Source organism: Alnus glutinosa, chromosome 13, assembly GCF_958979055.1.
Source record: "Alnus glutinosa chromosome 13, dhAlnGlut1.1, whole genome shotgun sequence".
Classification (NCBI taxonomy): domain Eukaryota; kingdom Viridiplantae; phylum Streptophyta; class Magnoliopsida; order Fagales; family Betulaceae; genus Alnus; species Alnus glutinosa.
The window spans coordinates 19,625,341-19,652,638 of record NC_084898.1 but is presented as its reverse complement, the minus strand read 5'-3'; the positions used below and the strand labels follow the sequence as shown (position 1 = coordinate 19,652,638).

General features: G+C 33.7%; 2 protein-coding genes across 5 annotated transcripts; one reads left to right on the top strand and one right to left on the bottom strand.

Moving 5' to 3' along the window:
• Positions 1–200: 200 nt before the first annotated feature.
• LOC133854259 (probable polyamine transporter At1g31830) lies at positions 201–11,210 on the bottom strand. 4 transcript variants are annotated; one of them, XM_062290360.1, is made up of 2 exons: positions 10,967–11,210; positions 201–2,063 (listed from the first exon to the last, which is right to left on the bottom strand). In XM_062290360.1, the coding sequence occupies exons 1-2, from the start codon at positions 11,108–11,110 to the stop codon at positions 606–608; spliced, it is 1,602 nt and encodes a 533-aa protein (XP_062146344.1). In that variant the 5' UTR covers positions 11,111–11,210; the 3' UTR covers positions 201–605. The 4 variants fall into 4 exon arrangements, with proteins under 4 accessions (XP_062146344.1, XP_062146346.1, XP_062146345.1 ...); XM_062290362.1 differs by having other exon boundaries at positions 201–2,098; positions 10,967–11,089; XM_062290361.1 differs by lacking the exon at positions 10,967–11,210 and adding an exon at positions 2,563–2,818 and having other exon boundaries at positions 201–2,098.
• A 9,783-nt stretch (positions 11,211–20,993) lies between these two features.
• LOC133855091 (large ribosomal subunit protein eL13z-like) lies at positions 20,994–24,422 on the top strand. The gene is made up of 5 exons (XM_062291394.1): positions 20,994–21,149; positions 22,558–22,673; positions 22,801–22,934; positions 23,766–23,924; positions 24,026–24,422. Exons 2-5 carry the CDS (start codon positions 22,565–22,567, stop codon positions 24,245–24,247), a joined length of 624 nt encoding a protein of 207 aa, XP_062147378.1. The 5' UTR covers positions 20,994–21,149; positions 22,558–22,564; the 3' UTR covers positions 24,248–24,422.
• The last annotated feature ends 2,876 nt before the right edge of the window (positions 24,423–27,298 follow it).

Sequence of the window (27,298 nt, the reverse complement as noted above, 5' to 3'; positions counted from 1 at the left end):
GAAATTAGAACTTATTATTTTCCATCGACGAAAATGATTTCAGGAACCAAAAGTTTATTTAATTAAGAATTTAACTTGAAGCCAATTACAAATTTAGACTAGAATCTAAGGATGCTTCTCTAACATGTAAAAGCTTGTTTCAGAGATTGCCAGAACCACAATCCTCCATTCGAATATTATGTCAATAGAGAAATCGGGGGTTAATTATAGAAGACACAATACTGAAATTTACTGAGAGCAAATTTACGTTTTCCTTACACGTTCACTAATGTCTAAATTTTAAATCGTCCCTTCCATCTATCATCGGTCTAAAAACAAAGATGATAAACAGCGAGTAACCACATAAGGCTAAGCATTGAAACAAGGCAATGAGTAAATTAGTTAGAATGCTACCTTTACATTCTTGTTTCAATAGAGACTCTGCCAACTTGATCAAGTGTGGCATAAGGATTACTACTCGACAGCTTAGCACCATCATGGAATATTTTCTGCACTTATTGAAAATAAGTAGTGTGGAAAATAGGCTGCATGAACTGATTTATGTATAAGATTACATTCGCCCCACTGCCCACCCCCCTTCACTTTCTTTGCTGGATGGGAATGCATTAGTTTATCAAGGGATCATTACTGTTCCGAATATTACCATGAAGATCTGGGAGGTCAGAACTAATGGAAAACTTGATCCATCTCTTTTTCTCCACGTGCTTGAGGCATGGCTGCATCACAAGGCCAATCACCACTGCAGCCATACTTACAATAAATACTTTGAGTGTAGAAAGAGCCAATACAGCACCAATCAATATGGTTGGAGGAATACACATAAGAATGGCTCCAACTGTACCCACAGGTATCCTGTACGGCCGAGATGCAGCGGGGTGTTTTATCCGTAACCATACAAAAGCCATGAACTCCAAAATCATTCCGAAACAGTACAAGAAATTCTCTGCAGCTACGATCTCTTGGAAGCTCATCCAAGATAGCAAGAGGACACCAGAAGCTGAGAATAAAATCCCTATCAGAGGAGTTCCATATCGAGACCTCTTGCCAAAGAATTCAGGCAGCATCCCTCGTTCTGCCATCCCCAGAAGTTGGAAAGAGTCACTGCTCATCTCAGCTACAAACATCCCCATATTCGACATTGCTGCAGCTCCTTGGATCCACCATCTCAACCAAACTCCCCCGAGAATTTTGGCAATATCCGAGAAATACCCATCAGTCCACAACTCACGGTTGACTGGAATAGCCCCGGTACCAATTAAAAGAGGGAAGAAATAACCAAGCACTACCAATATCAAAGCATAAAGCAGAGCCTTTGGAAGAGTTCTCTTCGGGTTGTCCACCTCGCCCGCAAGTGTGCTGATTGAGTCCCAATAATTTAGATTCCAAAACAAAGTGTTCAAATACAAATTCCAGTCCACATCATGTAGGTTTACCTCTAACCATCGGGAAGGCTTCAATTTTGGAATTCCCACAAGTCCCATAACCACAAAAGGAAGAATCGAGAATACCCCTAAAATAACAGCTAGCCATCCCACAATGGCTAAACCCCTATAGTTCATGTAAGTGAGGACAACAGTCAAAGCTAACACCGCTAGGACTCTCGGTAAACCACCACCTAAAGCCGGGATTGCAGACTTCAAATAGTCAAGAAACAGAACCGGATAGAGAGCATTATCAATAACCCCACTAAGCCATTTCATCCAACCTTGCTGAAACCCCCAATAAGGACCCAAAGCAGCCGAAACCCAAACCACATAACCACCATTCTCAGGGAACATGGTACCCATCTCGGCAGTTATTAATGCCTCAGGAACACTCCATATGAACGGAAAGACCAAGAACCCGACAAGGGCTAAAAGAGGACCAGCAGCACCAACAGCGTCCTCGACTCCAAATGGCCCCCCAGAAACCTCATAGAAGATTAGGAAGACAAGGGGCAGAACCGAAACTCTCTTCAAGTTATCTGCCCTAGGAAGAGGCACTTCACCAACTGACACATATCCATCACCATCATACTCTCCCATTGCAATAGAAGCTTGCCTATTTGCTGTGTTCCTCAATTTCTGCATTCGGCATCATGTACTCAACAAAACAAGGACTGGGTTTTTTTTAATTCATCCAAAAATAAAAAATAAAGACTGGGTTTTCTCTCAATATAACAAACTTGTTTAAAATGAAATTTCAAAGCATAAACCGTATAATTACACAAGTGAACAATTAAATAGAGAAATTTATGCACACAGCTACCAAGTAATTGTCGAAGTAAATAAATATATAAGCAATATCCATCAGACTAACAAATGGGTTCTGTGAGATTACATGCAAATATAAATCACACATGGTAATTAACGAAGACAGGCATTTAAAGAAATAAACAGGCATCAGAAATAGAGATGGGTCACTCGCAAATTTGCAATAAAAATTAAACAAAAGGAGATTAAATTATATAAACAAAATCCAAATAGAGAGTGGAGGAAAGAGAGATCTGAAACTCATGGACATTAACAATCGGTAATATGGCAATGAGGAGAGACAATAGAAGAGATGGGAAATCGGACAAACCATGAAAGAACAGCAATTCCTCACGGGGTCGAGTAGATAACCTCCGCCATGCAGAATAAAACCTTGAATTCAAAGCTCAGATCATATTTCTACACCCCAGCTTCCACTCAGTGAGAGAGTAAGAGGCGAATCAGATTCTGACATTCCTCAAACAACTCGCAAAGTTGCCCTAACATTTGTTTTGGTCTTTAGTGCTCGTGCGTCAAGTTTTCAGGCAATTGGCCGGGTCTCGTAGATTAGATAGTGGGATTGTGGGATCGTGGAATAAAAAAGTGTTTTAAAACTTAGGCTCGTTTGGCAATTCCCTCGTCTCCCTCTTCTTCTGTTAATTTACTTCTCTAAAAAAAATATGAACTTTAAAATATTTTAATATTTTTTATTTTTTATATCAAATAAATATTATTTTATTATTATTTAGATAAAAAAATCATTACAATACAATTTTTTTTTTTACTTTTTCATTTAAGTTCTTTCAACTTTATATCATATCAATCACATTTTACTATCACTAAAAAAAAAAATTCCTCCAAATATGAGGGGAGGGGTTGCCAAACAGGATGCTCTTTTAAAATTGTTCCTTCTGGAATGTGGCCGGTTGGGATTACACCAATTTTGAAGAGAAAAAATATATATATTTAATAAGCTCTTTGCGATATAAAAATATTTAAAAGCTCTTTGTGGTATACAAAAGTATCATCTAAGTCTTTGAACTCAACTTTCGATTAATTTTTAAAAAAACAAACCGTTAAATATCACGTCAACAACATTAAATTATGACACGTGTCATTCATAATAATAATAAAAATACTATAAATATATAAAATCTGGGTTAAATATTATTTAGTCCCTTCAACTAACAGTTATTTTTTATAAAGCACCATAAACTGACAAGTGTCAAGAAATGGCACTTCAAACTGTCAGTTTGTTACAACTTAGCTCAATCCATCAATCTTGACTGTTATGTAAAGTTTGACTAAAATCTTCCGAAAATACCTTATTTTGACCATTAAAAAATCAAAATAACTCTTGTATTTATTAATTAATAGAAAAATATTTTAAAACAAACAAATTTATTAAAAAAATAAAAACTGAGATAAATGCGAAAATGAGTCTTTTTGGACTCATTTCCGCCGGATCTCTTTCCCTTTACACGATTTTCTCTAAGGTTTTCATAGAAAACCTTTGATCCACAATTATCCAAGTTTCTAATCTCAAATCTAACCCCGGAAACGTGATCTACGAAACCCAATTTACGTTTCTATCGATTGATTTGAGGCAATTTCATAAACTCATGTTCTTCAAGATTTTGAGTTGAATCTTGAAGTGTTTGAGTTTAATCTATGATATTCTTTAGGATTTGTATGTTTTGGAGCTTCCAAAATATTTCTCAAACTTTGGGTAGTATTTGGGTGAATTTTGGTAAGCTTCTCAAAACCCTAGTTTTGGGTGTTTGTCTAGATTGTAGTTTTAATTGTCTAACCCTAAGTAAATCTTATAAGTTAGTGTTGTTTATGGTTGGTTTAGTATTTTTATAGTATGGGTATATGTTTGGAACCCTATAAAATTCTATGGGTTTTCCATGGATTAGCTCTTTAGTAATTTAATAGCTAAATATTAGTCTAGTGTTTAGAGAAATATTTAAGTAATGTACAATGTGTTATTTTTACAGTGGCACATTGCGAGAAGTCGTCTAAGATGCTTAGTTGAGATTATTATTTGCGCAGCCAAGGTGAATATTCTACTTACTGAGAAAATGATATTACTTTTATGTATTTCATAGAAATGAAACAATGTGTGTTTTATTACCAAACCGACTATATGTTGACTATATGTTTTAGAGGATTTAAGTAGTTTCAATTATGTTGAGGTATAGCAACGTTGTTTATGAGAGTTAAAGTATGATTGAAAAGTGCAATTTGAAATGTTTGACTGCCTGATGTTACTGGGATTTAAATTATGCGAATTATGATTTAGGAAAAAATAACTTGTTGATTGGTTTACTGTTTTATAAAGAAAGCATATGTTAAATGCATAGTTTTTGAAAAGTAAAGGGATATTGTTTTGAACATAAAGCATTGGGTTAAAAAAGACTTTTGGGCCAGTGTTCCCTTTGTCGTTATTTGTTCAAGACCTTTGACCAGTATTCCCTTTGGCATTGTTTGCGGAAGACCACTAGGCTAGTGTTCCCTTTGGCAAGGCTTGTTAAAGACCTTTGGGCTAGTATTCCCTTTGGCATCGTTGCTAAGACCTTTGGGCCAGAGTTCCCTTGGGCATTGTTTGTTAAAGACCATTGGGCCAATGTTCCCTTTGGCATAGCTGCTGAGACCTTTGGGCCAGTATTCCCTTGGGCATTGTTTGTTAAAGACCTTTGAGCCGATGTTCCCTTTGGCACGACTATGGGTGCATTATAATGGTTGCTTTTACGGGTCTCCTATAGTTGTTTTCATGATAGTTTGCATAACTGATTTAAAAGCATTGACCCTTGACATACATAGATTTTCACATTGTCCAGATATGGGAATGCTGAGGTCTTTGTATAACGGAGCAAGATGTCATTGTTTTGAGCTTCAATATACTTAGATGTTTACGCTGCCAGATTAGATAATGCAAGTGTCTTGTAGTAGGTAAGCGGACTGTCGTTCATTCGGCACGAAGCTGTAATGCACTTAGACACGGAGTTACCTACATTTGGAAATGCTGGATCTCTGTATAGCGGAGCTACCAAATATAAAAGTAATATATTGTAGATGGGTCTATATGTAGAAGCTTCCAAGGTGGGATGTCTGGAACTTTTATATATGATCACAGCTGCATAGTATACTTTAAATTTTTCTTAAAAATCAGTGTTTACTGTATCAGCTTCATGTGTTTTTAAAAGATAAATGTTATAAAAATTGGTAGCTGTTATTGTAAATGTAAGACAAAAGAAAAGTCGGTTACGCTTTGGCTGCAAGTTCTGCGGATGTAGAGGATAACCCCGTAGCAAACTACTTAAGATATTACGACTGAAGCCCAACGCGACAGTTGTAATGGTTGGACTACAAATTGTCCATCATTTTGTAATCTTTTGTTCATGGCTTGTGTCCTACGTGACACTTGTATTTTGTAGAGCCAGTCGTGTGGTATATAATTAGAGTAATGTTATGTTAAAGCCTTAAACAGATAGACGTATTATTGGCTCTTCTTGTTGTAATTAACAGTTATGTATTAGATGTACATTCTGCTATACAGTTTATGATTCGGTTATTATGTTATCTACTGCATAGATGTAACTTTGAATATAATGATACATGTAATGGGACGTATACCGTATGTTGGCTGAGCGATAAGTAGTCGTGCCACTGTGACGATCCGTTTGTATTTATTTATTTATTTACAAAAAAAAAAAGGTCGTCACCACCCCCCCCCCCCCCTCCCCCCCCCCCACCCTCCTCTTTTAATACTTTGTTTGAAAAAGATTGAAAGAACTTTTGGAAGATCAAAATCTACCAAAGACTCAAGTTCTTTTTATGCGAACTTATTTGGAAATGTATTCTTATTCCTCCACTTTATCAAAATTCTTGCGTCTTGGTGATGATTCTGATAACCTTTGCCCCCTTTGCTCCTCTTATCTCGAAACTTATGAACATCTCTTCCTTGAGTACCATTTTGCTCTGGTCCTTTGGAATCTGTCTCATTGGCCTATTGACACTCTCTCTTTGACTAATCTCTCAATCTTAGTTTCTCTGTAGTTGTTGTTGGTTCTTTTCAAGATGGATCCATTATTTTTGCTCAAGCAACACTACACTCTTAGTGCACCACTAATGAAGGAGAGCCTATTGCAACCACTTTTACTGCTAAAACAACTTTAGATTTTAATTATCATAATGTCATCCTAGAAGGGGACTCCCTCTCAATTATCCTTAGCCTTCAACATAAAAACCTCATTATTGATTGAAGAATTGCCACTACCATCTTGAACACTCTTGGTCTCCTCAACTCTCTCAATAGTTGGTCAATTTTCAAGATTGACAGGAGTGTGAATTACCGTACTAACAACCTTGCACAATGGGTGCTAGCACCAATTTTACTGGCAGCTTTCTCAACTCCATGTTCTAGCTTTTGTATTTAATGCATACCAATCATAATAAAATGGTCATATCTTGTGATTTCAATATTGAATGAAGACAATCTTGGTGAAGTTGGAAAGCTTATTAAAAGGTATATAAATTCATATTTCATGAAGATTTTTCAATTCTACAGTTTGCTAGGTCAAAACAGGCTATCAATAGAAATTCAACAATCTAGTTTGGGAAGTTTGGTCAATATCTCAGTTGAGGATGATTAGATCCTTTCAATACTAATTCTCGACGGTTCTAGTCGGAGTCCTATCGATTGAGGATGTTTCCCTAGGGTTTTTGTTGTGCAATGTCAAAGCTCGATCAACCAAGCTTAAGGCTTGATTGGCCGAGATTGCGGTTGGTTATTTTTGTCTTTTGTTTCTTTCAATGTTGCAACCTTATTTCTATTTAAGTCTCATAAGGACAACTTGGCCGCCGATTTATGTTGTTTTTCTTAGTTGTTCAATAAGAAACACTTTGTAAGTGATTTTCCTTCTATTTTCATGCAAATCCTTGATTTTTCTTGATTTTGTGAGAGAATTAATTGTGAGTTGTGTATTTGTTATATTGCAACCTAATACACCATGTTGCATCAGGATCTCCCCTTGGACAGTGGCAAAGACTCTCCTTAGTCCCCTCCATCAGTTTGTGATAACTTTTCCTTACTCCGTTTGTTTCGACGTAAAATGTTTTTCGTCGTAAAATATTTTAAACAAAATCATTTTTCAGGAAAAATGATTTTCCTAAAAATACTTTTTGGTGTTTCGCTTGTATGAAAAAATCATCAACGACAAAAAAATCATTAGTGACGAGATTCCGTCATTGGCCGGCAGAATTTCGGCCACTTTTACCGAATTTCGGCTCCTGTTGCTGGATTTCGGCAATGAAGATCGGAATTCGACAACAATGGTCAGATTCCGGCCAATTTTGCTGAAATCCGACCAAACTAGTTGGAATATGGTTGCTAGAATTCGATGGCAGTCCTGGATGTCATAGGATTCTAGTGCTGGTGACAGCCACCGGAATCCGACGATGGGATACCAAAATTCGAGGACATTCGGTGGTAGATTCGGGCTACCAACAAATAGGCTTGGCAATTTTTGACACTACCCATGAACCCTGAACAAACACGACACGAAAATACAGGGTTTGGGGTAATCGGGTTCGGGTCGTAATCTGGTTCGGATCGTAATCGGGTTGACCCGATTATGACACGGTTATAATCGTGTCTAGCGGGTCAACATGTGCTAACACGATTATAACCCATTTTTTTTAAAAAAAAAAAAAAAAAAAAAAAAAAACCTGAAACAAACCTAGTGGCCGCATCTTTTTTTTTTTTTTTTCGCGCCTCCTTTCCTTCAGTGGTTTCACGCCTCCTCTAATCCTTAGACCCTGAGCGATTGTCGTCCCACTCTTCTTCCTCTAATTCGTCTTGTTATTGTGGATCTTCGAAGATGTCGAGCTCATCGATTCTGTCTTCGGAAGTGGAAACGTCGTAGTCTTGGGCATCGGAGATGAGGGGGTTGGAGTCCACGTCGTTTCGTGAGTTGGTGAAGTAGTGGTGGTGGTGAGGCTGGGCTAGGGTGTGAGAGAGGCTGAGATTGTGTTGTTTGCCTGTTTGGTTTTCTCCTGTGACAAAGACGAATTGGGGTTCTGCCGTTCTGGGTCATTTGGGGTACACGGATTGGGATTCAATTCAGACGAAGACGTGGATTGGGGTTCACAACGGGTTACCTAGGTTGTGTTCGGGTAACTCGGTTGATATATGGGTCGTGTTCAAATTTAAGAATTCATCCCGATTAATAATCAGGTCGGGTTCGTGTTGGACCCAATTGTGTAATCGGGTCGGTCAAGTTGACATGGACTCGACTTGTGAACTCGAATTGTCAAGCCTACCAACAAACTTCAATGCCTGACACTGGCGGATTCCTACAAACGTGCATGCAAGAATGAAAAGTTTAAATCCAAAAAACGATTTACGGTTTTTAAAAAATTAAAGAAGTTTTGACGGTCAAACTGAAAATGATTTTCATTGACCATCATTTTTTGTTGCACCAAACATAAAAAAATACAGAAAATATTTCACACCAAAACAAATAGAGCATTAGTCTTTTCTTGCCCTCCTTGTATTCTCATCTTGTTGTTTATTTCTAATTATCTTTAAAAAAAAAAAAAAAAAAAAGGATAGAGAGAGAGAGAGAAGAAGAAGATAGACCGAATTGACGACTGTAGATCAAGCTTGATTCACACTTTCAAGCTAGCATAGAAACTTTCTTAATCCTACTAGTCAAACAAATGCTCGAGGTTTATCCTTCTCCATTTCAATCAAATAAAATAGAGATGAGCTGGTTCTTTATTTAATAATTCAGTTCTAACACCAGAAGTGGATAAATATATAAACATTCAGCTTGAAAATAAGCAAGGCATTCATAAAAAAAATAAATAAATAAATAAATTAGCAAGGTATTAGTAGGTTACAAAATTTGATTAAAGCCCTTTTATGGATTTTTATTTGAAAAATATTATTTTGCATTCTCTTAGATAGCTTTTTTTTTCTTTTTTCTTTTTTACCTTTTAATTAAAATTGATCTAGGGTAAATTAAACATGTCATATTAGCTTGAGTATGTTGAAAAAATGCAAAATATCATTTCTTTTCAGTTACCTATGTAAAAGCATATCTCTTCCGTAATGAGAAATGCTACTCAACATTCTCTAGTGTCAATCTCTTAGCATTCTCTTTTAAAAAAGAGAAATGATATACTTACATCCCTTATAGATTTCCATATAAGTAAGTTTCAAATTCACCATTGAATTTGTGGGTATAAATGATCTTTTTACATCTCTTTTTTAAATTAATTAACCATTGAATCTGTAGGACTTACATGTGAGTCTTACAGATTAAATAATTAATTTAAAAAAGATATGTACATGAGATGTACGAAAAATGCATGCATATCATGTCTCATTTGTGGGATCCTATGTGAGTCCTATAAATCAAACGGCCAATTTGAAAATAAGATGTGTAGAAGATATAATTGTATCATTTCTAACAAAACAAAACAAAAAAAAAAAAAAAAGATGTGGATGTGCCACATAGGATGAAAATGCTGAGAGATAATTAAACAACAGAAAATGCTACCAAACCAGGTTGAGAAGAAACAGGATCCACCGTCCACGTGGTGTTATATAAATTCGTTGAACTCAAATTATCACGATGTGCAAGTGGATGCAGTAGTCAGTAAAGCATTATTCATCGAACAAAAAAAAAAAAAAAGACAAAAAATTAAAAGAATCGATCAATTAGCATTATTATTGACCCATTTTGGAATATCCATTTCATGCAAATTCAAGTCATTTTCAATCTCAGAAAATAGCACCACCGTTGATAGCATTATAGTATTTTTCTTTTTCTATTTCCAAACTGTTTACATATTTATTTTGACCTGAATATTGAACTTTTAAGACCATGCGTACGCTAAGATAAGATTGGACCACAAAAGTCCAATCTGTATATATACGATATATAATATATACACAGTAGACAATAACGTGGCTCATCACAATTAAATAAATTAAGAAGCATCTCTTTTTATTTATTTATTATTATTATTAGTATTATTTTATATATATATATATATATATAAGTAATTAAGAAGCATCTCATTCTGTATTGTCGGTAGATTAAAGATTTGACCCACATATTTTATTCCACCGTTCACGTTTAAGCTCCCTCCAAATCCGTGCACGCCACCAATTGTGGGCAGCCTCCTCCATTAATGCGCGGTTGTAAACTAAACGGACAAATTTTTTTCTATAAATTAAGTTGGTGAATTTTCTTAAAATTCTGCCTTTAATAGTGTGATCTGTTTCACATGCTCTCTTTTTTCTTTATTAATAATATTTAAAAATATATATATTTTTTACATGATAAAAAATACATAACACTTTTAAAAACTGATTGGCCGGAATGAATTCTTTCAATTTCTTTTACTCTTAAACTCATGCAATTCTGCATAACCACCGCTGGTGTATGAATATATTCTGGCATTTATGGTATAAAATAAAATAGGCCATTTTTGGACCGAGTTTGAAACACCAAAAAAAAAAAAAAAAATTACATAATTCTATTCAAGGTTTCAATTCTTTATTTTATTGCATTCTCTTTCTGTCTTTCAACTCCATTTCAATTCAAAGGAAAAAACAGAAAAAGAAAGCAAAACAAGGAGTCTATATTTGCACTGAGAATAAGCTCCAGAGGCAGTAGAGGGGAGAGATATATCATATATATATGTGGAATGCTCACCTCGTCATCCTCACAAGTATGCGCTGCTGGCTTAGTGTTGCTGCTCTGCGAGGGAGTCTGTGGATCTGCTACAAGTATGCTGTCGCCGGCTTCCTGATCCGCTGCTACTCCTCGGCCATCCGGAGCTCCCACGGCTGCGTGCATAGCCCTACTTTGAGATCCCACTCCTCTGTTTCTTCCCAAGTTTTCAAGGCATACATAGGTGGACTCTATTTATCTATCTATCTATCTATATAGACAGACAGAGAGAGAGAGAGAAAACGGCAAATGATATATAAAAGGCTATAAATTTGTTTTGGCAATTAAATTTTTTAAAATATGTTTTTTAGTTTTAATATATTATGTTGATAATGATTCACATATAATGTATTTATAAATGGAGTATGGACATGACATGATCGAGGTCAACAAATCACATCACACCAAGAAATTTTGAACGTATGAAAGTTGACGGTCGACCTCTTTCTCCTTTGTACTTAAAAGAAAAAAGAAAAAAGAAAAAAATCAAAACATTAATATCTAACTTTGATCATAAAACACTCACAAAAAAAAAATAATAATAAAAAATTATTTACCATTCTATCATTTTTAATTGGCGTGACATGTTAAATTCATCCTTAAATCAATTTTAATTAAATAAAAAAGGTCAAAAATAAATTAACATGCCACGTCAGCTGAAAATGCTGAAAAAAAAAAAAAAAAAAAAAAAAAAGGCTATATATCATTTATCTTTGGCCTTCAATTTTATATTACATTAAAAAAAAAATTTTAACCGAATCACAAAAATATCTCTAAAAAATAAAAAAATAATAATAATTTATCAGACACATCATTCTACCGGCCATGCCCAAACACTCCTTTGTCAATGACGTTGCAAAACGCTGGACCTCACTTGGCTTTTTGTTTGAAATTATTGTATCTAGTTGTAAGTTATTGGCGAAGTACGTTGACTTTTGATCTTCTAACTTTCATTAACGCTTTTATTTCTTCACTTGTCCTTTCAATTATCATAATTATCTTTTCTTTTTCTTTTTCTTTTTCTTCTTCTTCTTTTTTTTTTTTTTTTTTTTTTTTTTGTCCCGAAGGAATAGCTTAATCGGTTTGAGACAACGCCTCATGAAACAAAAATCACTAGTTTGAATCCCCCTCCCCCCTCTTACGTGGACATGTAAAAAAAAAAAAAATTATCTTCCGTTTGTTTCGACGTAAAATGGTTTTGGCATTTTTTGGTATTTGGTGAAGACGAAAATAATAGTCAACCAAAAAATGATTTCTGTTTGACTAAAAATGCTTAGTAAATTTCGAAAAACAATTTACGCTTTATAAAAGCGTAATTCATTTTTCCAAGACGACAGACACAGTCGATCCTTTTTTAAACGGCACAGCCGACTTCACGCTCAATCAGTCTACCATCGCTGAAATATGGCAACCATCGCTGGATTCCAACAAGCCAGATTCTGGCACCAGTCAAAATCTGGTCGTATAAATTATAAGTTGTAAATAAATAAATCTCGGCCTTTTGCTTTATAGAGAAGACAGGCAAGCAATTCTAATTTCTTCTATAAATTATTCAATTAAAAATAATGAAAACAAGTTTGTATAGGCTATAAATTCAAATCTTAAGATTATTAGAATTGCCAATACAAAATAAATAAAGATTCATGTTTAATCTTCAGAGATAAGAGTTCTTTTTATTATAACATATAACAAATCTTAATTATTGATGAACAAGGATTTCTAATGTCTGATTAGATGACTTGAACAGAATAAACATATTGCTTTTGTTTCTTTCATTTTTGTCCTCTTCTCGTGAACAAAGATAATTTTTATTAATATATACATATTGTTTACTTTCTTTCTCTTTTACCGTTACCATCTTTATTACTTTTTCTTTAATGCTTCTTCTAGGAGGTAAATATAGTTCATGGAATTGGAATAGCACTCCATAATTGACACAGTCTCAATTTACAACATTATCACTGTACAATTTAGCAAGGCTCCATTCCAAAAAGTAATGGTACATTACTTCATTTTAGGTGAAGAATGGATGAAGTTAGGAAGAAGCAAAGTCAACTACTTTGTGAGTAAATAAATTCATGTGGTGATGAATTTATCAAAGATTTACATCCTGATGATGAAATGATAGAAGATCAAAATGATATAAACTTGCTTGTGAATGATTTGAAGCAGTCAATTGCCAATTCTTCTTCATATAATGGTTCTTTGGAACCATGCCTTGGTTTGGAATTTGATGAGGTAGAAGATACTCGTATATGTTATAATGCTTATGCAAGGAAAAAAGGTTTTAGCATTAGAAAAAATCATACTCGACTATTGAAGGGAGACGACAAGTTACTGATTGGGGTAGATTATTCTTGCTCAAGGGACGGATTTCGTCATAAGAGTTATCAAAAGAAAATCCATATAAATTCAAAGCCCGCAGAAACAAGAGTAGGATGTAAAGCAATGATGGGTATAAATAAAGTAGGTTTAAAATGGATTGTAAGTAAGTTCGTAATTGAACATAATCATGAGCTCCTTACTCCTAAAAGTACACGTTTTCTTCGTGGACATAGAGTGATGACACGTGCTCAAAAAAATCTTATAGATACGCTCAATGAGTCCGGTGTACCTCCAAAGAAGATAATGTCGGTGTTGAGTAAAGAATCCAGTGGTGACTACAATGTTGGGTGTACTACTAAAGATGTTGAAAATTATTTGGGCAATAGAAGAAGAAATCTTATTGGAAAGGGAGATGCACAAAGAATGTATAATTATTTTCTTGAGAGCCAATGCAAAAACCCAAGTTTTTTTTTTTTTCTCAATCGAAGTAGATGAAAATGGATGCATGGGAAATTGCTTTTGGGCAGATGCTAGATCACGAGCTGCATACCAGTATTTTGGAGACGTTACTTTTGATGCTACCTACTTGACAAATCGTTATAAGATGTCTTTTGTTCCTTTTACCGGGGTTAACCATCATCATCAATTTCAAATATTTGGATGTGCTTTGCTCGTAAATGAGACGGCTGAATCTTATACATAGTTGTTGAAAACATGGCTTACGGCAATGCTCGGACCTGCTCCTTCTACAATTATCACAGATGATGACAAGACTATGGGTAAGACAATTGCAGAGATACTACCAAATACTACTCATAGATTGTGTTTACAGCATATTTTACAAAAAGTTCCAAAACACTTTGCTCATATATATAATAAATATCCATCTTTCCAAGTAGATTTTCATCATTGTATTCATGACACACTCACAATTGAAGAGTTTGAGTCGGAATGGAGTCTTCTTGTAAGCAAGTATGAGTTGAGAGAGAATGATTGGTTGAATAAACTATATATGCATCGTGAAAAGTGGGTACCAGCTTACTTGCGAAACACATTTTGTGCCGGCATGTCTACAACTCAACGAAGTGAGAGCATGAATAAGTTTTTTAAAGATTATGTTCGTTCGAGCACAATGGTGCGTGACTTTGTCCATCAATATGACAAAGCATTGAATGCACGTTATCTTAAAGAGAAAGAAAAAGATGTCAAGACAAAAACTTCTAGACCAATTTTGAAAACATGTTACAAGATGGAAGCAGAGGCAGCAAAGGTTTACACAAAAAAGTCATTTTTTATGTTTTAAGAAGAGCTATTTAAAAGTAAAAAATACAATTCATTTAAACATCGGGAAGAAGGAGGGAAGAAGAAATATAGAGTGACCCATCATGAGAGACAAAGTCCAATTTATGAAGTTGCACTTGATGTTCTTGAGAAGAAAGCTACTTGTACATGTCTTATGTTTGAATTTGTTGGAATATTATGTAGGCACATTCTTCAAGTTTTATTGAAGAAATCTTTGGTGGACATTCTTCCTCAATATTATGTTTTAGAGAGATGGACGATTAATGCCAAGAGTCACGTTATACATGGCATATCTGGTGATGAAATACAAGTAGAGACACAAAATTTTTCCACCTTGATGAGAAATAGCTTAAAGTTGCAATTCGATGATGTTGTAGAATTGGGGTCCCATTTGAAAAAAAAGTATGAACATCTTGGCATTGGTTTACAAAAGCTTCATCATGAGCTTTTGACAATGGATGATGATTGTGATAAAGATATAGAGAATGGTGATGTAGGAAGTGCCGATGGTCTTGTATTAAACAGCCAAGTATTGTCAAACATTACATTCACGTTGCAAGATTCTGTACATGTTCCTTGTAGAGGACGACCCAAATCTTTGAGACAAAGACATCCAAGAGAAAAAAAAAAAAAAAAAAAAAAAAAAAAAAAAAAAAAAAAAAAAAAAAAAAAAAAGAAAAAAAGCCTCCACAAGGACTTGTAGCATTGCGAAAAAAACATGGCATATGAGAAGTAATTGTCCGTCACATAAGCAAGCAAGGTATTCTTATAATTTTTTTTTTTATTTGCAATACTTTACAGTAAGGCCTCGTTTGGTTTGCGGAATGTCTATTCCATTAGGAAAAGGAATAACTATTCCTATTCTTTTGTTTGGTTGTAACGGTGGAATAGAACATTGCATATGTATTCTTTTGTTTGGTACAGTGCAATACATTGGTGAATGGAATCATATTATAATCAAATTTCCTAAAACACTCTTATAATAAAAATATAATTTATATTCTTAAGGACATTTTTTTTCTTTATTTTAGAAACATAAACAATCATACTATGACCTTTTTTATTTTATTTTTTATTTATTTTTTTTTTTAATTTCATAGAGTTCATGGCTTTTTTTTTTTTTTTTTTTTTTTCATATACAATTACGCTACAAAATGATTTGTAAGGAAAAAAAAACACACACACACACACACATATAATCATCATATCACCATCATAAAAAAATAAAAAGAAAAAAAATAGATCATCTGCAAAGCCTTTTTTATTTTATTTTTTTTTATTTGTTTTCCAGCAACAAACATTCATTCTTTGCTTACAAAGTAAAATGATTTATAAGAAAAAAAAAAAAAAAAAAAAAGACATAATCATCATAAAAAAATAAATCATCAGCAAAACCCTTTTTTATTTTATTATTTTTTATTTGTTTTTCAGCAACAAACATTCGTTCTTTGTTTACAAAGTTTTTCTCAAACCTCTGCCAGGCAATTGGAGTCTTCCCGATATTAAGAGGTACTCGTTTTGCTACGTCTAAGTGCATTCTGTAGGCTAAATCATAGGAAAAAAAAAAAAAAAAAAAAAAGATTAACCCACAACAAATTAAGTTGGGTTGAGAAACATAGAGAGGGGGATGAGAATATAATTGCAGAGATGGAGAGAGATACTGATGGTGCATTTGAGTAATGAATTTTTGAAATCAGAATTAAATTCTTATTCTGTTTGCGAATTTTGAGATTTGACTTTTTTTAAAAAAAAAAATTGAATAAAATATGATTTGTTTATAAAAAGTTGAATAAAATATGATTTGTTTTTGAAAAAGTTGAATAAAATATGATTTATTTTTGAAAAAAGTAGAATCAGAATTATATTTTATTTTCAAAATTTCGTATCCAAATACACCATGAGTTGAGAAACAGAGAGAGAGAGCGATAAGAGACTTGGGTGTTGAGAGGGTTAGGGTTTTTGGGCAAAAGACAAATTTTATTTATTCCCACAGGAAAGGAATAGGTATTCCACTCCTTTTTGAGTGGAATACATATTCCTCTTTGTAAGGGAATAACTATTCCGTGGGAATAACTATTCCCTTAAATAATATATAACCAAATAAAGGAATAGCTATTCAGTAGGAATAGTTATTCCTTTCCATGGGTCTAATCCGCAAACCAAACGAGGCATAAATGTATTTTGACTTAATATTTTTTCAAAATGCTACTTTTCAATAGGGATATTGTCAACACAAATTTGAGACTGGATAACTTGGGGTTGATAGACCAACAAAGTTTAATAAAGGTAAATTTTCATTACAACATATTCTCTACCAAGGTAATATGTGATTATTTGATTAATAGTAAAGATATCTATTACTTAAGTTTTGTTTATTTGTAAATAATTTATAGTGCTCCTTGCCAACTATAGTGTATCCCTCTACAACGATATCTGTCATGTCTTAAGATCCTATATCTTCATCAGGTACAATTAATACTGGTGTAGATAGGATGAACGACTATGGAACTCTTTGAAGTTGCTGTGATTATTTCTTTTTGTGTTTGCCTACTAGATAATTTGTTTACTTCAATTTCTATACACATTATATAGTTTTTCTTTTTACAATTCATTGGCATAGAAGCTGAATTGAGACTTGAATCATATATTAGAAATAAATTTTTGAAGTTACAAGGCTATGATGGCTTCAGCCATTTTTGAAATGAAATCATTCCATTTGCCATTTTTTGTCTTCACCACAACCAGTTGCAACATATATTATACGTCTTCTTTAGAAAGAATCACTAAACAGCAGCAACATAAGCAAGAATCCCCTTTGGCTTTAGTTGGCAGTCAGTTTTGCAATGGCCTACTTAATAGCCTCAACGTATGTCCTATGTTGATAGGTCAGTGTCGATTCAAGCAAGTCTCAAAGCGAAGTCTTGGGGTCCCAACCTGGTATTCATAATCCATTAAATTCCCTCACAATGCCAAACATTAATTTAAAATGAAAGGGAGTATATCGGAACTCACAATCATCAACAAAACAGCTTCAATTGCATCCTTTATATAAACAAAAGTTCTCTGGGATTCACCCCCATCCATAAGCTTGAGTGGCTCATGCCGCAGGAGATTCTGTAACATGAAGAAGAAAGGACTGATTACGACAAAAATACAAAACAAAAGAGAAAAACAGAAATCTAAAATCTCGAAATTCACTAAAGATATGACAAAAACTGATCATACATTACTAAAGCATGCTAGAACTTGGAACACCCTCAGTTGGACCGTCAATGCTGGGTATTAAATCCATTATGGGTCCAACCCAGTTAAAGGGTCTCACAATTGTGAACTTGAGACCATTCTCTATCTGCACCCTCAGCTGTAATTAATAAGACAAGAAGTCAGAATATACATTACAAGTACTGATCATAAGCAGCCTGGCCAATGGAAAAGATAGCTAACCATAAATCAGCCTCTCAATCAATTGTTTTGCACATGCATATATAGGACCATCTTTATTTCTCAATAGAACCAAAAATGCATGGGGAGGTATCTTCTTTAAGAACATAATACTCAGGATCCTACAACAGATAGCACATACAATGACTCAGTTCAATGCAAGCAAGGTAAATGCAAAACAACATTAACTTAAAGCAATTCACTATATTCTCATTAATCTAAAAGTTGCAATACTTTTTTCTTTTTGGTGAAGAAAAAAATGGGACTCTTTGTTCAAAATAAGTGCAGTATTTAAACTCTGAATCTCGCCCAACCAAAGGGTACCCATCAAGCAACATTGTCAAAAGAAAGTTATTAATCTCCCATAAGAAAATTAGCATGGCTCAATATGTAGAGCAAATGGTTTAGTCCTAATAAATTCCCAAAATAAGGACAATACCAACCAACCTCATATAAATACACACACACACATAAAGACCAGCACAATACTAAACATTTGCCTTGCTTTGTCCCCCCACCCTACCCCCCCGTCCCCTCTTTCTCGCCTATCTTTTCTTGCTCTATAATGCAAAGAAGTAAAGAATGACCTTTATTCATATGTTTAGTAGACAATTCTTAAAAATAACAAGACACAACAAGAGCTACACCTGAAAATTGAATAATGATATAAAAAAATTAAAAATAAATAAATAAACCATGAAACATAACATAAAAAATTAAATAGTTTCCAATTCATCACTCCCAAATACATCATTGTACCTCAGCACCAGTAATCCAACAAGTCCAGTTGAGATAAAAGTAGATTCAGTAGTGCAAATAAACTACTTTCCATGTCAAATTTTTCTCACAATTTTCGAAGCGAGTAACACCAAGATCTACGAAACCACTTGTCAATTACATAGCAGTTAGATATTCACACCAAAAATACCCAAATGCACATTTATGTGGGTTTGAGAAATGAACACAAATCAACCAACATCAACTTCTACATTAAGCATATTGCAGGAACAGCAAGAACAGAGAGAGACAGGGAGAGCAAAATAATCAAACCTCATGATCATAATCCACAAGCTGTTGCTCGCTAAGACTAACAAGCTTCCCGATGGCAAGGAAGTTAGCACCTTCTAAGGCCCTAGTTGTACTGAAACTCCAACATGATCTACACGAACCCTACAAACAAAACAACCATTAATTCATTCACAATCAATGTCAATACACATATTACCCCACAAATTAACCACCAAAACCAACTTCCAATATAAATTTAAAAACAAATCAAATCCAAACATTTCCACACCAAAAGTAGTTCACAAAAAAAAAAAAATAAATAAAATAAAACCATTTTTCTTTCTTTCTTTCTTTTTTTTTTTTTTTTTTTTTTTAAATTTTTTTATTTTAGAAATGGGTACCTGATTTTTTATGGCGGAAACAACTTCATGATCTCTCCAATCAAAATCGGCCGAAAGATCTTCGGTCAGCAAGATCGGGTAAGGTCCAAGAACTGGGTCACGCCGAGGGTCGCCGACGGGTCCATCTTCTAGTGCCTATGCGCTCGTCGCAGGTTCGCCCTGAACACCGCGAACATGAGCTTGTGCTCCTCCTGCGACCCGTACGACTTGTCGTACCTCTGCTTGAACAGCTCAAAGTGCCGGTGCTCCACTTAGGCTGGCGAGGCGGTTTGGTGGTGACGTTCGGTGGAGGAGGCAGCTGTAGGTGGCTTGTTTCAAAGGTTGGCAGGGCAACGCTTAAATCATGTGAGTTTTTAATTTGTTTAAAAAAGAATCAGGTGATTTCATTTTTATTGCATTTTGTGAGTTTTGATGCGTTGTCTTCTTATAATTGGATACTGTAAAAGGAGGGTTTTACCGCCCATCCTGATAGAAGGTATTTTTTTTTTTTTTTAATTTTTATATTATTTTACATTAATATTTTTATGTTGTGAATAAAAATTGATTTTATAAATTAATATGATTGATTGAAAATATAAAAAATATTTGTGATTTTCCGTACGCGCCAAACACCGGAAAATGTTTTCGGTGAAAAATATTTTGTTGAAAAATGACTTCCCTCAAAATGTTTTACGACGGAAACCATTTTACATCGAAATAAACGGAGCATTAATTTTAATTACCTTAAGATTTCCACTTTTGTTTTTATATTATCGTTTTGTTGGAGGTCATTTGCCTTGTAGCTAATGGACCTGTAATAGTGTAAGGTGACACCATCTAAATCCAAGTAAATTTTTTTTTTTTTTGGTATTTGGTGCAACTGAAAATAATAGTCAAATTGAAAATATTTTTGTTTGACTAAAAGAGTTGTTTTAGTTTCAAAAAATGATTTCAATTTTTAAATTTCGTAAATCATTTATATTTCAAATCTGACGGGAAACATTTTTTTATAGTTTTTTCAATTTAAAATTTAACATTATTTTTCTAGTTTTTTTTTTTTAAAAAAAAAATTAAAATTCTTTATTTTTAAATTTGTTATTTTAAAAATTAATTCTTTTTTAATAATCTTTTGGATTTTTTATTAAGGATATTTTTGTCAATTGAAAGAAATTGTAATTTTTTTATTGTTTGGAGGGACATTGATTAAATCTTTAGTTTGATGGGATATTGTAAATTAAGTGTTAGTTTGAATGATGTATGTGTACTTTTTTTTTCATATATTTTTTAAAAATTTATCTAGACATACTTCTTTGGGATACGTTTGGTACGCAAAATAAATTATTTGAATGAAATGATTATTCCAATGAAGAATAAACCTTTGGAATGAAATGATCGCAGCGGAAGAAGAGCTCACTTGTGGAAACCTAAAACGACAAGAGGTTGATTATGGGCCAAGTCACTTGGCCCATGAACCACTGAGCCGAGGTCTTCTTCCGGGCAGCTTCATTAGTACACATAAAACATATTATCGGCCGCAATTGAATCTAGGGTTTTAAAGCCCAATTTGGTCCAATAGTTGATCGAAATCTGAGCCGCCCAATTTAGGATATCTCTGAGCGTGGCGACTCCTTTAAAACCCTAACCTCAAAAATCCTCCAGGACTATTGCCTCCTCCGTCGCCGCGTTGCAGAGGTGTCAGCGAGTCTCAGGTAAATTCTTTTGTCATTTGATTCATCCTTGGATTTTGATGCGATTTTTCTTTTTTGGTTCGTCTAAATTTTTGGCCTGTTTATTTGCCAAGAAAGCTGATAAGATGAAGAGAATGGAATTTCAATATTGAATTATGAAATCTTTTTGTTTCTGGGTCATGGAAAATCCAAGATACAGAACGTTTGCTTTTTATTTTCACGCTTGAAGTTACCCATGGGACTGGTTATGTATTTTCATATTTGAAGTTACAGAGACCTTCTTGATCTAATTTGATCTCATTGTCTTTTGACATAATAAAAATACACTGATTTGTGCAATGGTTAGTGTAACTGTGCTATAATGGCTTCTAGGTCTATTCGTGCCTGAAAATGAAGTTGTCTGCTCAGCTATTTAGATATTAAAATAAATTAGAATTGGGATAGTTGAGTAGATTGCTATTATTGTTGTAGGCCGTCAATATTTTATCGTTGTACCACAGTGAATGACAATTTAAAAGAAATGCTTCTTTTAATTTTCCTATAAGTCCTTGCAGTAAAAAATGAGTGGTTGATTCGAATTGTCATGCGGTCACCTACAAATGAGCTTTCGCATTAATATTTATTGAAGCTTTATGAATTTCTAACGTAGCAATATCTGGAAATCCCTAATGTTTTCGCGTAATAAATTTTCTAATTTTTTTTCTCTCTAAAAAAATAACTAATTTTCACTGTTTGGTTAATACTTCAAAAATGATGTCGAAACATTTTTAGTTGTTTGGCTTGTACTCACCACCCTCACCAAAAACAACCCGAAATCGGAAGCCGTCACATCTTGCATCAATAACTTCTAAAATTCATTCACCAGCTCACTTGAAGCAACCCATAATTGAAAACCTACATGAATACAAAATCCATCCAAATCAACCTCTGCATTGCACTTATTCCAATCAAGGCCAACCAAGAATGTTGCTGCTTCTACCATATTCAGCTGCCAATACGATGCCTTCAATCCATTCTGGTTGGAGGTTTGAGACCCAATGGAGGACTTCTCCTTTCATTAATACTCCCCCCTCTTGAAAACTGCTGTGTACATCAACTGAAATTCCTGCTGAAGCCTATTTGTCATTTAAATGTCAAACGCACAATTAAGGCATTTTGGAAGAGAGGCATTTCCCTTTACTAATTGTTGGAGAAAGCATTTTGGTGTTATTTGCTAAAAAAAAAAGGTTTAATTTTCAGTCTATTCACCACCTTAAAAATGTCCTTTCCGTCCATTGCAATTTGAAAGCTGTGTTCTAAAATTGATGTCCTGTATTCATTAAGATGTTGGAGCCATTTTGCTTTCTATGCAGTTGCGTTTGCGTTATAGATCATGTACACTTAATGCCTGATGGTTTTAAACAAGTCTTTTGCTTCCTATGGATTGCAGGTAGGCCATGGTGAAGCATAATAATGTTGTGCCTAATGGGCACTTTAAGAAGCATTGGCAGAACTATGTCAAAACATGGTTCAATCAACCAGCACGGAAGACACGGAGACGGAATGGTAATAATAAATTCTACTAAGAGTTCACTGTTTCCCCCTGATGCTTTATTTGCCATTATTCTTTATTTTGTTATTTGTATTGCTTCTTAAATTGTTTTTTTGAGATGTGGAATGTTTCAATCTCCAGCTCGACAAAAGAAGGCTGTGAAGATTTTTCCAAGGCCTACATCTGGACCTCTGAGACCTATTGTTCATGGACAAACTTTGAAGTACAATATGAAAGTTAGAGCTGGCAGAGGATTTTCTCTCGAAGAACTGAAGGTGAGACTTTTTGTTTTTTCATGCCAGTTGTGCTTTAAAGTGGTAATTGGTTCTGCAATACAGAGACTGATGTTATAACAATGCGTATATCAGTTTCTAGTTAAAGATTTTGTGTGTGTGTGTTTTGCTAAATGGTTTAGGATCGTTACTTCTGTCTCTGCAATCCTGTTTTTGTCACTGTATAAATATACAATGAGAAAAGTATGTGCTCTTTCAACAGTTTTGTACCCTTTTATCTTGAGTTTTCATATTCCTTCTGGAACAAATATACCTACCTGCTATTTTGCGCACACAGCATTTTCTAATTAGAAAGTCTACACTCTCCTAACAGTTTCGTAACCTGATTGTCTTGGTCTCTTCTTTCTCTGCTAGAACGAATATAGTACTGCAATTTTGCACCTGCAAATTGAACAAATAATCTGATCAATAATTGGTTCTTGCGGGTCTTCTTTTATTTCCATATTTTCAGATCTATGGTAATGCGTGTTCATTAAGATAGTTGAGTGTTGTTATGTGTATTATCTGAACAATTGCATTGCTAGAAGGTTTCTTTCTTGGGCTCATTAATGTCTTGTTTAATATATTTGCATTTCTCATAAAAATGTTGGAACATTTGTTTAGTTTTGTTTCCCTAGAGGATAAAGAAATAGTGACTAAACCTTTATGTTTGATTGGACATCTTAACCTGCAAGATGATTCAAGCAACCCATGCAACTCTCATGATATCCATTCTGTTGTTTCTACTTTTATTTTATTTATTTTTTCATTTGAGCAATGTAATATTTGTTAGTCTTCTTTTATTCTTAATGTAATACCTCTAGAGCATTTCAGGCTGCTGCTATACCTAAAAAACTTGCTCCAACAATTGGCATTGCTGTTGATCATCGCCGCAGAAACCGTTCCTTGGAAAGTCTCCAAGCTAATGTCCAGAGGCTTAAGACATACAAGGCCAAGCTAGTTGTTTTCCCAAGGCATGCTCGGAAATTCAAGGTAAACACAATCGGTTAATATGTTTTAAAGTGCAATTTTTACCTGCTGATTTTTGTGTTTCAAAATCTTATTCAACCATTTCTGCATAAACTATGTGGCAGGCTGGCGATTCTAGTCCCGAGGAACTTGCAAGTGCCACCCAAGTTCAAGGTCCTTACATGCCCATCGTGAGAGAGAAGCCAACTGTTGAGCTTGTGAAGGTCACAGATGAGATGAGGAAGTTTAAGGCTTATGACAAGCTACGTATTGAGCGTACGAACGTCCGTCACATTGGTGCCCGGCTGAAAAAGGCTGCTGAGGCCGAGAAAGAGGAGAAGAAATAGTGAGAAGAGCCAGTTTAATTAATCAGTCTGCTGGTTGAAGATCTTCTTGAAAAATTTTGTTCGGAATCTAGCAACTAAAAAGTGTCATGTGATCCATTATTTCAGACACCCTAATTTAATATTTGGAATCTGCTGCTGTTGTTTCAACCCGTGCTTGAAATATTTCTTCGATTTATATGCTTGGCTCATGCATGTCCTTTATATATTTGTTATCTTCTTTTCTTCATTGTCATTCTATTTCTGCAATCTAGTTATCTAGTCCAATATTGTGGACAGTTGGAGTGGGAAGACCTATATCTATCGTTTTCCGGACTGAAACGAAAAGTTTGGACCATTTTTAGTGGGATCATAACACTAAAAATAACTATAGTAGTGTTGGTTTTTCTTATGCTACGATTGGCGATGGTGCAGCAGTCCAGAATGAGATTTTGGAAAGCAGATTTTGGAAAGCGCAACGTTTAGATTAAATTGCTGAAAATATATCGTTTGGAAGTGTGTTTTAAAAATATTGTAATTTGAGAGCTTGAAAGATGGTGCATTTTCAAAAATGTACAATTAAAAAGACTGAACTATAATTTTAAAGGTCAAGGTAAGATTTTATTAAATGCATGACTGTGTTTTTTAAAATAAACACAAATTTGTTATAAACTCTAATGTGTGAAATTTTTCACATACCCAAATGCTACAAGTGATGTGTCTTTTAACATAACTCCTTCCGAAATGAGTAATGCTATACATCATCCCTTGTCCTCCTTTTGTCCTCTCAAAATTGATGTGGCTCTTAAAATCACCATTGGATTAAAATCCAATAGTGATATATCAAAAATTCAATGGTGATTTTAAGAGCCACATCAATTTTGGGAGAACAAAAGGAGAATAAGAGGATGATGTGTAGTATTACTCTTCCGAAATTGATCTGTATCACACATCTAATAATAATTTTAAAAGTTACATCAATTTTGGGAGGATGGAAGGAGGACACGAGTCTTTCTTATAGTATTGCTCGGAAGGAGTACATGTTTTTGTAAGAGTAATATTAAAAAAAGATTCATGTCTTTCTAGAGTCCTTCTAAAATTGGTGTGACTTTTAAAATTACTATTAAATATATGATAAATTATTATTGAATTTTGTTCAAATGATAATTTTAAAAGTCACATCAATTTTGAAATGACTTATGAAAGACATGTATCTTTTTTATAGTATTTTTTTTTAATAGCAGGTAATTCTCACAATTTTTTTAATAATAAATTAAAAGACATATACCGCTTTTAGAGGACGGATTGGACAAGTAATATGAAAGATCTCATCTAAAATCTATACGTTCAAATCTAACCATTTACTGTGACATGTGACTCTATTCAGACTCTTTTAATTCAACTGTCAAATTATTAAGTTCCAAAAATAAAAATAAAAAAATAAAAAGGGGGTTTGTTGTTGGCTGGCTGCAATAAATAAATGAGAGACAAGAGGAGTAATGGATGGTGATGGTTGTGGTGTGGTGGTTGACTTGACATTGAATGCTGATGCTAATTGCTATGAGTGTACACCGTCCCATCCCATGGCAGTTGGTAAGCAGTTTTTGTATTGATATCGATCCATGACTTTGGGCTTCACCCATCCACTCAAATCAAATCCACCCCGTCCGATCACTCAATAGTTAGGCTACCCACTAACCAAACCCAAATAAATGTTTTTTTTTTTTAAAGGCTTATCTCTTTTTGGGTCTTAAATCATTTATAGGTTACGAGCACTCAGCTTGATCCACGTATGTTGGCCTCAAATATCGATTTTAATCATATAAAATTATCTCTTAAATTAACTCAAGAGTCAAATATTATTTACTTTATTTATCAACCCAATTAATTTATATAGAGTTATATAGAAATGTACTTTATAGAGATGTATTTTATGGCTATTTTATTACTAAGAACTATTAATAAAGATAATACACAACTACTTAGGAATAACATACTATCTATTTATTTTTTACTATTATCTATTACTAGAATCTTAAAAGAAATAATACTCTTTTTAGATAAATCACATATCTTTCCATATGATTGTAGACTCGTAACATTTTAATAGCAAGTGTTTCTCATGTATTTTTTAATAGCATTAATATGAAATCATGGGCTTGTTTGGCAAAGAACAGAACAGAACAGAGTAGTGGGTTGTTAATTTTGAAATTAGTAAAAAGTGATGATGTGATATAAAATAAAAAGAATTTTTATAAAAAAGTAAAAAAAATTTGTATTGTAATGAATATTTTTATTTGAATAATAATAAAAAATTATTGTTGTGATATAAAAAGTAAAAAAAATAAGAATGTTTTGATGTTAATTGTTATTAAAAAATATAAAAATAAAATAAAAAATATGTAAACAGTGACTAGCACTATCCTGTAATGTACAAGAGCTTGACAAACAAGCCCCATATTTGTAAGAACTTCTACAACCAAATTTGTAAGAAATTTGTATCCAATAGATATTATTCATTTAATTTAAAATGAAAATGATTCTAATTCGTTCATTTTACTTGGTTATTGACAAAGAAAGCGAGGAGTAAATGGCACGTCTGGGTGTTTATTTTTTTAAAATTTGAATTTAACTAGAATTTAGTACTCGAATATCGAGACAAATATAGTTGAAAAAGATTTTTAAAATAAAATTAAAAAAAAAGTAAAACAAAATCTTATTTATTTTTTAAAAAGTGAAATAAAATCTTATTTTATTTTTGTTTTCAAACATACCAAAATACGAGTCAATCTATTGTATTTGGCAAATGTTTTTAGAGGAAAAAAAAAAGTTGATGTGATTGTGATATAAGTGTGGGTTAATGGTACGGTCCTCATTTAGTAAGAATTATGGTCCCCAAATCACTGCCTACCTCTTTTGGCGGTTTACTGGCAATAGTAATTGTCTTTGTCTTTATATGTAAGCTTGGAGGATGGACTTAATATTTTGAGATATGATAAGTTTATAATTTTTTTTTTTGTATAATTTTAATAATTTTTTAAAATTAATCATTAAATATATAAGATTCACACATAG